The sequence below is a fragment of the Triticum dicoccoides genome, chromosome 3B, assembly GCF_002162155.2.
Source record: "Triticum dicoccoides isolate Atlit2015 ecotype Zavitan chromosome 3B, WEW_v2.0, whole genome shotgun sequence".
Taxonomy (NCBI): domain Eukaryota; kingdom Viridiplantae; phylum Streptophyta; class Magnoliopsida; order Poales; family Poaceae; genus Triticum; species Triticum dicoccoides.
In genome coordinates, this window is record NC_041385.1 from 816,786,832 (window position 1) to 816,799,690 (window position 12,859).

Here is a 12,859-nt window from a genome sequence, read left to right on the forward strand (position 1 = left end):
AGAGGCATGGCGGCGGCGCCGACAGGGCAGGGCAGGGGGGGAGACAGGGGAGGGGCGTGGGAGCAGGCTGGTGCTCACATGATGCGGCGGCGCACGGTGAGCGACGCGTCGTGGCAGGCAGGGGCGGCAGCGGCGGCAGCGGCAATGTGGAGCAGGGGCGTCGGGCGGCGACGGCGACGAGGTGGAGCAGGGGGCAGGGGCGTCGGTGGTGGAGGCAAGCAGCCTGACGGTGTCGGTGGCGGCGGCGACAGCAAGGTAGAGCAGGGGCGTCGAGCGGCGACGGTGATGAGGAGGAGCAAGGGGCGTCGGGGAGAAGAAGTGGTGGATTTCGTCGAAACTGCTAAGTGTTGCTTATATACCCAGGGCATCGCTACCGGTTCATGGCACCAACCGGTACCAATGCCCCCCTTTGGTGTCGGTTGGTGCCACCAACTGGGACAAACGGCCTCTGTTTTCCGCCCTGGTTCGTGCCACGAACCGGTACCAATGCCCCCCTTTGGTGCTGGTTGGTACCACCAACCGGGACCAAAGGCCTCATGCTGCCCGTGGCCAAAACTTTAGTCCCACCTCGCTAGTAGAGAGGGGCGCGTAGTGGTTTATAAGCCCCACTGGCGCACCCCTCTCGAGCTCCTTTCCATTGCAGGCTTACGGGCCAAATCATACACTGCTATGCCTGATGGGCCTAATGGTCCTTCCACGGGCCTGAATCCTGGCCCATGGTTGGGTTTCTAGTCGTATTCAGGCCGTGGTGGCCCAGTAGGTGGCATTTTTTTATTTTTCTAGTTTTTTTTGTTTTTTGCATTATTTATTTTCTTTTGTTTTTTCCTTTTTTCCTTTTAGGTAATAAAAATTATAAACTTTCTGTTGGTGCCATTTGTTTTCCAATTTGAATAGTTTACATTTGAATTTTTTGAAATTTGTGTGAATCACTAGTTTTTGAATAGCTTTACTATAAAAATAGATTTTTGAGTGATTATTTTTTCCTACTATTTAATATTACTGTGTTTTATCATTATATTCAAAAACAGATTTTTGTTATTTTAGTTTCTAACACAAAAATTCTTTATGATAATTCTTTTTGCTATTAAAGTTTCTAACAAAAAATTCTTTATGAAAATTCTTTTTGCTTTTAATGTTTTGAACATAAAATACTTTGATAATTTTGGTAGCATAAATTTTATATAATTTTAGTTTCAATAATACTAGAGGTTTATAAATGTTTTTTGAATTGATTCCTTTTGCTATTGGAGTTTTATAAAATCTTTTTAGTTGATTCTTTTTGCTATTAAAGGATATAATAGTTTTCTTTTAGTTGATCATAACAGAATATTTCATTTGATTATTTTTAGTTCATTCTTTTTTCTATTAGTTCATTCTTTTTGCTATTAGTTCATTATTTGAGCTAAATGACCCTGAAATTGAAAAGCACTACAAATGAACTCTGAAAAGGCTGAAAGTTGGCATGGTATCATTATTTCACCCACATAGCATGTGCTAAAAAGTTGAGAGGGTTACGATAAAAACTGGATGTACTTCGTGTGCAAAATGGACAATCTCTTTCGAAGTATCAGGGTTTCGGACGGAAACTCATCTGTTACAAAGGAATTCCATTTTCTTTAACTTATTTGAACTCCAGACTTTTTGTGTGTTCAAAATGCACCATTCAAAGCCACATCATTAATTTTCAACCCTCTCTGACTTCATTTGGTATTTTTCATGCCTGTACTGATTTTTTGAGCTATATGACCCTTAAATATAAAAGCACTACAAATGAACTCTCAAAAGGTTGAAAGTTTACATGGTATCATCATTTCACCCACATAGCATGTGCTAAAAAGTTGAGAGGGTTACGTGCACTTCGTGTACAAAACAGACAACCTCTTTGGAAGTATCATGGTTCCGGACGAAAACTCATCTGTTACAAACGGATTTCATTTGTTCACATGTAACTGCAGTGATATTCTAGATCAAAGGCATCATTATAATAGTTGTTGATAGAAAGTCTTCACTTTTTCTTCGCTTGTGTCCTTTGCTTATTGCGCCATAATCCTGGATAATCTTCATCGTTTAATGGGGTGCTTGGGTCAGCCTTGACTTTGAAGGGAGGAATTTCATGAACTTTAGACATGTCTGTCTTGCCCTCCAATCCCACGATGTCTCTTTTACCTGAAAGAACTATGTGGCGCTTTGGCTCATCATATGATGTATCCGCTTCCTTATCTTTTCTTTTTCTCGGTTTGGTAGACATGTCCTTCACATAGAAAACCTACGCCACATCATTGGCTAGGATGAATGGTTCGTCTGTGTACCCTAGGTTGTTCAGATCCACTGTTGTCATTCCGTATTGTGGGTCTACCTGTAACCCACCTTCCGACAGATTGACCCATTTGCACTTAAACAAAGGGACCTTAATATCATATCCATAGTCAAGTTCCCATATGTCCACTATGTAACCATAATATGTGTCCTTTCCCCTCTTGGTTGCTGCATCAAAGTGGACACCACAATTTTGGTTGGTGCTCTTTTGATCTGGGGCGATCGTGTAAAATGTATTCCCATCTATCTCGTACCCTTTGTAAGTCATTACAGTCGAATATGGTTCCCTAGCCAACGAGTACAGGTCATCAGAAATAGTGTTGTCACACCTGAGACGTGTTTTGAACCAACTGCCGAAATTCTTGATGTGTTCACATGTAATCCAGTCGTCACACTGGTCCGGGTGTTTGGAGTGCAGAATGTTCTTGTGTTCATCGACATATGGGGTCACCAAGGTAGAATTCTGTAGAACCATGTAGTGTGCTTGAGACCAAGAATGCCTGTCCCTACATATTATTGATTCCCCTCCTAGCGTGCCTTTTCCAACCAGTCTCCCCTCATACCGCGATTGAGGAAGACCTATCTTCTTAAGGTTAGGAATGAAGTCAACACAAAACCCAATGACATCCTCTATTTAATGGCCCATGGAGATGCTTCCTTCTGGCCTAGCACGGTTACGGACATATTTCTTGAGGAATCCCATGAACCTCTCAAAGGGGAACATATTGTGTAGTAATACAGGGGGCAGAAAAACAATCTCGTCGACTAGATGAACTAGGACGTGCGTAATCATATTGAAGAAGGATGGTGGGAACACCAGCTCGAAACTAACAAGACATTGCGCCACATCACTCCATAACCTTGGTAGGATTTCTGGATCAATAACCTTCTGAGAGATTGCATTGAGGAATGAACATAGCTTGACAATGGCTAATCGAACGTTTTCCGATAGAAGCCCCCTCAATGCAACCGGAAGCAGTCGCGTCATAATCACGTGGTAGTCAAGAGACTTTAGGTTCTGGAACTTTTTCTCTGCAATATTTATTATTCCATTTATATTCGACGAGTAGCCAGACGGGACCTTCATACTGAGCAGGCATTCAAAGAAGATTTCCTTCTCTTCTTTGGTAAGAGCGTAGCTGGCAGGACCTTCATACTGCTTTGGAGGCATGCCGTCTTTTTCACGCAAACGTAGGTCCTCCCATGCCTCCGATGTATCGATTGAAGAGCATACCTCTAGGTCTTTCCAGTAGTGTTGGTCCCATAATATAGATTTCTTCTTCCACATGGGTGCACGTCGCTCGACGTCATTCGGAATAGATAGTCCGCCAGGACCCTTTCTGAATATTACTTTTAAATCATTGACCATAGCAAGTACGTGATCACCGGTACGCATGGCAGGCTTCTTCCGGTCATCTGCCTCGCCTTTGAAATGCTTGCCTTTCTTTCGACATTGATGGTTGGTCGGAAGGAATCGACGATGTCCCAGGTACACATTCTTCCTGCATTTGTCCAGGTATATACTTTCGGTGTCAACTAAACAGTGCGTGCATGCGTGGTATCCCTTGTTTGTCTGTCCTGAAAGGTTACTGAGAGCAGGCCAATCATTAATGGTGACAAACAACAATGCATGCAGGTCAAATTCCCCCTGTTTGTTCTCATCCCACGCATGTATACCGTTTCCAATCCACAGTTGTAAAAGTTCTTCAACTAATGGCCTTAGGTACACATCAAAATGTCGTTGCCAGGTTGCTTAGGGCCTTGGATGAGAACTGGCATCACAATGAAGTTCCGCTTCATGCATTGCAAAGGAGGAAGGATATAGATACATAAAGTCACGAGCCAGGTGCTGTGATTGCTGCTCTGCTCCCCAAAAGGATTAATGCCATCTGCGCTTAAACGAAACCATACGTTCCTTGCGTCACCTGCAAACTCCTCCTAGTACTTTCTCTTGATTTTTCACTGCGACCCGTCAGCGGGTGCTGTCAACTTCCCGTCTTTCTTACTGTCCTCTCTGTGCCATCTCATCAACTTGGCATGCTCTTTGTTTCTGAATAGGCGTTTCAACCATCGTATTATAGGAGCATACCACATCACCATGGAAGGAACCCTCTTCCGGGGGCGCTCGCCATCAACATCACTAGGGTCATCTCGTCCGATCTTATACTGCAATGTACCGCATACCGGGCATGCATTCAAATCCTCGTACGCACCACGGTACAGGATGCAGTCATTAGGGCATGCATGTATGTTCTGCACCTCCAATCCTAGAGGGCATACAACCTTCTTTGTTGCATACGTACTGTCGGGCGATTCGTTATCCTTTGGAAGCTTCTTCTTCAATATTTTCAGTAGCTTCTCAAATCCTTTGTCAGGCACACCATTCTCTGCCTTCCACTGTAGCAATTCCTGTACGGTACCGAGCTTTGTGTTGCCATCTTCGCAATTGGGGTACAAACTTTTTTTGTGATCCTCTAACATGCGATCGAACTTCAGCTTCTCCTTTTGACTTTCCCACTGTCTCCTTGCATCAACAATGACCCGGTGGAGATAATCATCGGGCACATTGTATGGTTCCTCTTGATCTTCAACAGCTTCCTCCGTTGAAGCATCACCGTATTCAGGGGGCACATAGTTGTCATCGTCCTCTTCTTCTTCGTTGTCTTCCATCATAACCCCTATTTCTCAGTACTTGGTCCAAACATTTGAGTGTGGCATGAAACCCTTATAAAGAAGGTGGGTGTGAATGGTTTTTGAGTCAGAGTAAGACTTCATATTCCCACATATAGGGCATGGACAACACATAAAACCATTCTGCTTGTTTGCCTCAGCCACTTCGAGAAAATTATGCACACCCTTAATTGATCCAACGGCATAATGATACCAAGCCTTGGTATGAATGGTATATTTTCTAATCTTTCTACTCTTCAAGCGCATTGCATCCATCTTGATCTTGTGATCATCGACGACATCCGCAACATGCAACTCCAATATCATCTTCTCCTCCTCAATATTTTTATTTTTTCCTTCAAGAAATTGTTTTCTTCTTAAACTAAATTTAACCTCTCGACAATAGGGTCGATTGGAATTTCCGGTTAACATGCCTCCTAGAAAAATAAAATCTATGTCACGTTGGTCGGCATAATTGTCGTAAACAATAAATGAACCAAATAGTTATAAAAGATAATATACACCACATCCGAATCATAGACAGGATGAGAGCCGACCGGGCGGATACCAAAACCATCGCACTATATAATACGAAGCAATAATAAAAGTAAGAAAATTATACATGTATCTATCTAAACATACAAGTAAGAATTTTTTCCTTTCAGAAATAAGATAAGAACAAGAGGCTCACCACGGTGGTGCCGGTGACGAGATCGGCACGGGCGATCGACGGCGCTGAAGACGGGGACGGGACGTGATGAACGCTAAACCTAGACAAATATTGAGGAAAATGGAGCTTGGAGATCGAGCTTGGAGAGGAGAAAGCTCAAGTTGTGTGGCTCGGGTATTCCATCGAACACCTCATGTGCATAGGAGGTGAGCTAGAGCACCACAAAGCCCTCCCCTCGTCGGCTAGAAAAATCAGAGCAATGTGGAGTGCTCTGGTCGCCGGCGAGGGGGTATATATAGGCACATCATTGGTTCCGGTTCATGTCTTGAACCGGGACTAAAGGACACCCTTTGGTCCTAGTTCAAGCCACCAACCGGGCCCCACAGTGGTGGGCCAGAAGCGAGGCCCATTGTTTCAGGTTCATCCCACCAACCGGGACCAAAGGGGCCAGACGAACCGGGACCAATGCCTCCACAAGGCCCGGCAAGCCCCCTGGCCTCACGAACCGGGATCAATGCCCCCATGGGTCCCGGTTCGTGACTGAACCAGGACTAATGGACTTATCTGGCCTAAACGAAAGCCCTGTTTTCTACTAGTGGTAGGTGTTCAATCAAGTACGCTAGTTCCTTTCTTTTCATGTCACTTTCATCATTAGTCATAGGCCCTTTCATCACATGTGCAATCTCTTTCTGTACCCGTTTAACCTTCTTTTTCTGGGTTTTAACTACCTGACAATCCTACTTATGTAAGCTCTAATGGATCATACGAAGCCTCTGTAGTATGCCATTCCCCTGCACATTCAGGCCCTGTTTGGAATGTCGTTTCTACTTTGAATACGCTTGTAAAAGTTACAGGCCACCATCCGTCGTTTTCATTTCACCCCTGCAAATCGCTCCTGGCCGGTAAGATACACCCATAAGAAAAATACACTTGTATATGTTTACACCGATTCCAAGCGCGGCCTCAAAGATGATTCATCACATGCTTGCATGAACACTAGTGGGAAACAGTACTACATTCCCTTTTATTAGGCAGTAATAAGAGGTACAATTCTCCTTTTCTCTATTGGTTCTTGAAAGATACAAAAATGCACAGCAAATGCGATTTTGCACTCTTGAGTACATACATAAAAAACAATGGTATCGCTAGCAAACAATATCCATGATGCTGAGAACTACAAATTTAATTTATTACATGCCTCATGTAATTACTTAATCGTTATTAAGGTACACACCAAATCAAAACACATGAACACCAGGAGATGGTCGAATAAAAACAGATAAGCAAATAGATTCATTATATTCTACATAGAAATTGTTATGCAAAGACTTAGATAACAAAATTTGAGGTTAATATAGCAACCTATCAGCCAGAAATGTTACATTCGTCAAAAAATATCTCGTCCATCTGCTACAGAACTAAAAGCTGAGAAATGACAAAGTGTTTGGCAACAGTGCATGAAGTTCAGTACAGAATGGCTAATAGAGGTCGGAGATGTCGTGAACATGAGACTTGCTAAGATAAGTATGATAACAAAATAATTTATCATACTTTTCGAGTTTCAAGATCAATCTTTTCACATAGATGACCGTTGAACATAAAAGATGGAGATACATATACTTGGTGATAATGAGAATCAGCTAACAATACAAGAAGAAAGGAACACACACAACATGTAGCATAAAAGAGTTATTGCCACTTGAGTGTTCATTACCAACAACAGTCACTAACACTATTGCTATTGCCACTGTCATTTAAATCAAACCAAGCAGGGGAGGGGGGCAGAGGTAGCAGTGCTCACCAGAGAGGCTTGTAGGCAATGCAGCGGTCGCAGTGCAGTTCAGACAACATAGTCGCATGACAGATGAGGTGGCCACAGGATGCACACCGCACTAGAGATGCAGAAGAGGGGGTTGGGGTCATCGTCGTCTAGACCAACGCATGTGAGCACCATCCAAGAGGCAGAGAGGGAGTGAGGGAGCGGGATGTACGAAGGAGAAGAGCCACCGAAGACGCGCCGGCGACAGACACAACCCCGCAGCCGAAACCCTAGCCACTAGCATACAAATGTTATCTAGACAAGTGTAGTGCATAGAAATGCTAAGTAGACAAGTGCATACAGAAGACACTCTATCTTACCATCATATTGATACAGATCCAGCAAGCCATTGTTAAAAAGGCATATTCATCTACAAATCCTGGTGCATTTGTTGGGCCATTTGGATAACTATGATGCAGCCTTTTTGAGCTTGCATCACAGAGTTTTTCCTTTATAAAATTTGCTGCCTTTTCTGCAACTTGAAGATATTCTACTGGCTGCAAAAATACCCAGAAATATGGACAGTCAAGGAACAGATTTACACGACACAAATAAACGCATTGATGTAAAGCAGGTGAAGACAAAAATCTAGTAATTTTTGGATGACTTTCTAATATAGAAGACTGTAGGAAATTCTCCTACAGTCATTCAATGTTCAAAAGAGACAAAAAATCCTCCACGACACATGAAGGGGAGATAGCCTTTTATACACACAACATCATGGTGTCGCATAACACAATGGACAGTTCATTTAAACAGTTTTAAACAAAATTCAGGGGCTGCATTCCCAGGGATTCGGTTTGAACAAGTCCAACATGTGTACAGAACAACTGAGCAAGAAGAATAAGCTAAACAACCTACACAGTAAAGACTGGCTATGGCTCTCCAGTGTTTATGGTGTGGTTACAACTTACAATTAGTCAAAAGAGTAAATAGGTGCCACGAATATCTGAACTTATCAGTATGAAAACTGTTCCAGTTCGTTACTTTCACCCATAATTTCACCTGATTTCAGCTGCACATAGTTCAGTTTATTAGATGACTAAAATGCTTAACAGGTGCTGAAATTGAACAGATCAACAGTTCAATACTAAGTATAACTCGACTATACTACATCCATATATCTGAGTATAGCACCAATAATTCAGAAACAAGAGAGAAAATAGGATAAGAGGATGCCGTAGAGGAGGGAGGGAGAGGTACAAGTGCTCAGGTTCGTAGGCCATGCAGTGGTCGCAGTGCAGATTGGCCACCGCCGTCGCGCGGCAGAGGGGGTTGCCACAAGATGCACGGCAGTGACGGAGACGTGGCAGAGGAGGTTGGGGTCGCCGCCGTCCAGCCCAAAACGCGCCAACACACCGAGCTAGGGGGCGTCATCATGGAGGTGGAGTGGGGCGAGGGGCGCGAGTTGCGATGGAGAGCAGCCGTCGGAGACGCGCCGGCGATGGACGCGCCGCCGCAAAAGAATCCCTAGCCACGGGCTAGGGGTCATGCGCGAACGCCGGAGACCGGGAGCGGCGGATCGACCAATACTGGAGGACGGAGGGGTCGGATCGCAGCTCGTCGGCGTGCTGAGCGATGGCGGATGTCATCAGAAAGTTCGAGAGAGAGAGGGATGGATGGGTGGGATTCGGCGGATCTGACAGCTACCGAAGCTGTGATGCGAGGTGAGAGGAGGGGAGGGGGACACCCGACGAGGAGCTGTGGGATAAGGGAGGAGAAGAGGTGGTGGGTGGCGGCGGTGGGGATTCAGGAGGGGGCGGTGCGAAGGAGGGAGAGATGGAGAAGTTAGGGGCGATGGTGTTAGGGTTAGCCCTTTTATATGATGAACGGTTACGCGGGCTTTAGCGGGCTTAGGCGGGCCTGCAGAACTGTACCAGGCCGTCCATGACGATTTTCAAAAATGTCATGGCGAATCCGTCATGAATCAACAGGTTTCTTGTAGTTTACCAAATTTTCCCAAGATAATTTTCACCAATGGCTAATCTAGAACTTCGGAAACAAAATAGTAAACTACATGTAACACTACTTTCAACAGTCATAATATTGATTTGTTGCTTACATAGGTTTTTACACCCAGACAAGTTTACTCAACAACGAGACAATATCTGCATGGTAATGACCACACAATTTGACAATTAGAACCACATAACATGGAAGAAGATGCTTCAAAGTTGAAAGATGTAAAGAGGAGCAGGAGCAAGCAGACACTTCATTTCTCTCAACAACTTATTAGTGCAGACTTCCTTCATGGAGATTCCGGCGAGCCATAACCAGCGAAGCCTTCGCCAAATACACCGCCATAGAAGCTAACTTCTAGTACTTCGAGAGCGTGAATGTCGTCCCATATGGCCTCGTCGTCACTCCTGATGGCAAAGTAGTCATCGTCCACGAACTCTTCCCATGAGTCGATGGAGTCATCATCCGAGCACTCATCCCAGAGGCCGTTCTCATAGCAGTCGTCAACGTGGGGGGCGACTATTTTCAGCCCAGGATACTTCTCTTGCAAAACCTTATCATCAACGTCCCAGTAGCCACGGAGATCTACGAATTTGAGGTCTTCGCACCGGGAGGTGATCTCGACGACAGCCGTAGTCGCGATGATCATGTACCCTATCTCGAGGTGGCGAAGCTTTGGCATGTTGTAGGCAATAGCACGGGCCTCGTCATTGTGGCACACCTTCCCTCCGACATCCATGGGGTGCATGACTCGCCGAAGTCTGACAAGGGATTGGCAATTCTTACCAAATGCCCCCAGAGCACGAGCGTCAATCTTGGTGCAGCTGCTTACATCAAGGAATGTAACTTTAGTCAGCCTTTGTGCAACATCTTCAACTATGTATTCACTGATCTCGCTCCTTGGAATCTCCACAGTCTTGAGAGATTGTGCACTTGCAAATGAAAACAAGGTTGGCTAAGTAAGGTTTACTGAAATATAGTGTATAGGGTTATCGGCAAACAAAGTACTATAACCCTTGTACTAGTATGGTTGTGACAAAAACAAGACCAAAATGCACATTGCTCAATTAAATGCTATTAACCATGTGTATGAACTGAGTTTGTAACATCCTCACAATAAGAAAATAAATGATAGTCAGGAAGCACTGGAGCATTGTCGGTTGAGGAAATGGTTGGTAATACCATTTTGAACATGTTCTTCTACACAGATGTGCGGGATCGGGTACCATGTTCGCAAGATTTCTCACTATCAGGAAATAGATTAAGCCAGGGGAGCATGATTGTGCTAGTAACTTTGATAGACCACCTATAACTTTGTATTTATAGATTAACACACTTGAATGATACTACCCCATTTTTATTTATGCAATTGAATGAATAATTAACAAGCATTTACAAAAATAATTGGCACAATATATGCACAATTGTTTATAGATGATTGGATTCAGCGATAATAGAGGACCTTATTGTGTAAAGACAAATACAACAGCAAGGCAAGTAATTCTGGAATCAATTATGTTACACATAACGTACTTGTTTTTGTTCATTAGCACATGTCTCTCTAATCAATAGACGTATTAACATTCATGCCCGGTGTTTCTCACATATTTTGACCATCGACTGTTGAATCGTGTTCTCTAACCAATCTCCGCCATCCATTTTCTTACCGTTGGCCCTAAAACCATACTACCCCCTAGCGCCCTTTTGTTTACAGTGGCCGCCACCTTCTTAGTTCCCGCCCCTCCTCCTCTTCACCCTCACCTCCCCTCCTCCCTAACCACCTCAGTGATCCATCTCCTATATAATGCAATAACACATCCATCATATTTCCCCTGCCACTACACCTGTGGCAATCTAAACCATTTTTGTCCAATGAAAGTCCGTATGCATTTTGCAAGGATGGTACACAATCTGTAGAACTACACCAGAAAGTATGCACCTTTCCACGGGGCTAATGGTTTGTTGTTGCTGCTCTCTCTCTCTCTCTCACGCCGGACAGATGTGGAAGAAGGAGCACACTTTTTTTCCCGTCGACCAACACCCCGGCGACGAACGCCCCGGCGCCCAAACGCCTCCTTTATATTCAGCACACAGGCTACATCACTACAACACGGGCTCAACTTGATCAGTACATGGAGGAGGGGTTTTTATACCCGTGCGCACACACCACACGGCCGGCACACCCGGCAACTAACTCACGCACTAAGCTAACCACTACATGCACGATCCATATCCATACATGACCACATGATCCGCCGGGCTAGCCCATGCATGCACTAGCATGACCTGGCCAACCATCTAGCTAGCATGCAACAAACTCCCTCCAGCCGCGCGCAGGCCGCACGACTCCAAGAGATCGCAACGGCTCTGCGCATGCAGCTCCTCCAGTCCAAGAACGCAACCACGGGTTCACGCCGGGGGACACACACGCTATGGACTCGACCTGGTTATCTTCATGCCGGTCGCCATCGCCATGTGCATGGTTTATTGCCATCATGGTTCACCACTAATAATAATAATTAAAAAACACATTGTTCCCATCTAAGTTATCAAATCTCACGAGGAAAGCATCACCAACATAAAAATGACTTTGACTAAAGAAGACTACTTACTGGTCTGCGATGAAGGCGGACACTGAGTCGTTGGGAAGCCGCATATGAACCATGCTGGTGATCTGGTCAGGCTCGCTCTGCTGGCTCCACTCCTGAATGTCGATGTCCTGCCAGCAGTCGGGCCCTGAAACCACCTGGCTCCAGAGTTTACAGAAGATGAGGCCTACGGCATCTCGTGCTAGGTCCTCCCAACATATGTCCTCACTGCATTCTTCCATCCCTGATGCTTCCGATCCAGGACCGACCATGCAAGTAGTATGTCCACCTGTTTCAGGAACAATGATAAATTACCCTGTGTGGTAAAATTATCTGCTTAATCTACAGAGTTGAAGGTTTGAAATAGCATATTCAGAATTTCATGGCGACTTATATTAACAGTATGAAAGTGCTTTCCTATACCATGAAAAAAAATCCAGATAATCAACATTTATTACGAGATAATAAGTCGCCAATAAAAAGGTGAGGATGGTTCATTTCTACACGCCTAAACCCCACTATGTGCGAACCAACCGGTGGTTGGATGTCTTGGAGAACAGCGGTATCCCCAGCCCACCAGGGTTAAGTCCTAGACTTGCTGTTGGTGCCCACAGTTTCCTAGATTTGTTTCAAGCCTGCCGGCGATGTGCGTTTAGTGGGAGGAGACGTTCCCGTTGACTACGAAGGCAACTGTTACGACTTCGTCAATTTCAAGGTGATGAATTGGCTCAGTGTCACACATGTGCTCATATGGATAGGGTGTGAGTGCGTGCGTTCATAGGCTGAGTGTATGCGCAATTGCGCATATGTATGACTGTATGCGTCTGTACTGCGTTA

At 44.8% G+C, this 12,859-nt stretch overlaps 1 protein-coding gene across 1 annotated transcript; it reads right to left on the bottom strand.

Moving 5' to 3' along the window:
* Positions 1-9,723: 9,723 nt before the first annotated feature.
* Positions 9,724-12,264, bottom strand: LOC119282442 (F-box protein FBW2-like). Its single transcript, XM_037562673.1, has 2 exons — positions 12,047-12,264; positions 9,724-10,366 (listed from the first exon to the last, which is right to left on the bottom strand). Exons 1-2 carry the CDS (start codon positions 12,262-12,264, stop codon positions 9,724-9,726), a joined length of 861 nt encoding a protein of 286 aa, XP_037418570.1.
* Between the last annotated feature and the right edge of the window lie 595 nt (positions 12,265-12,859).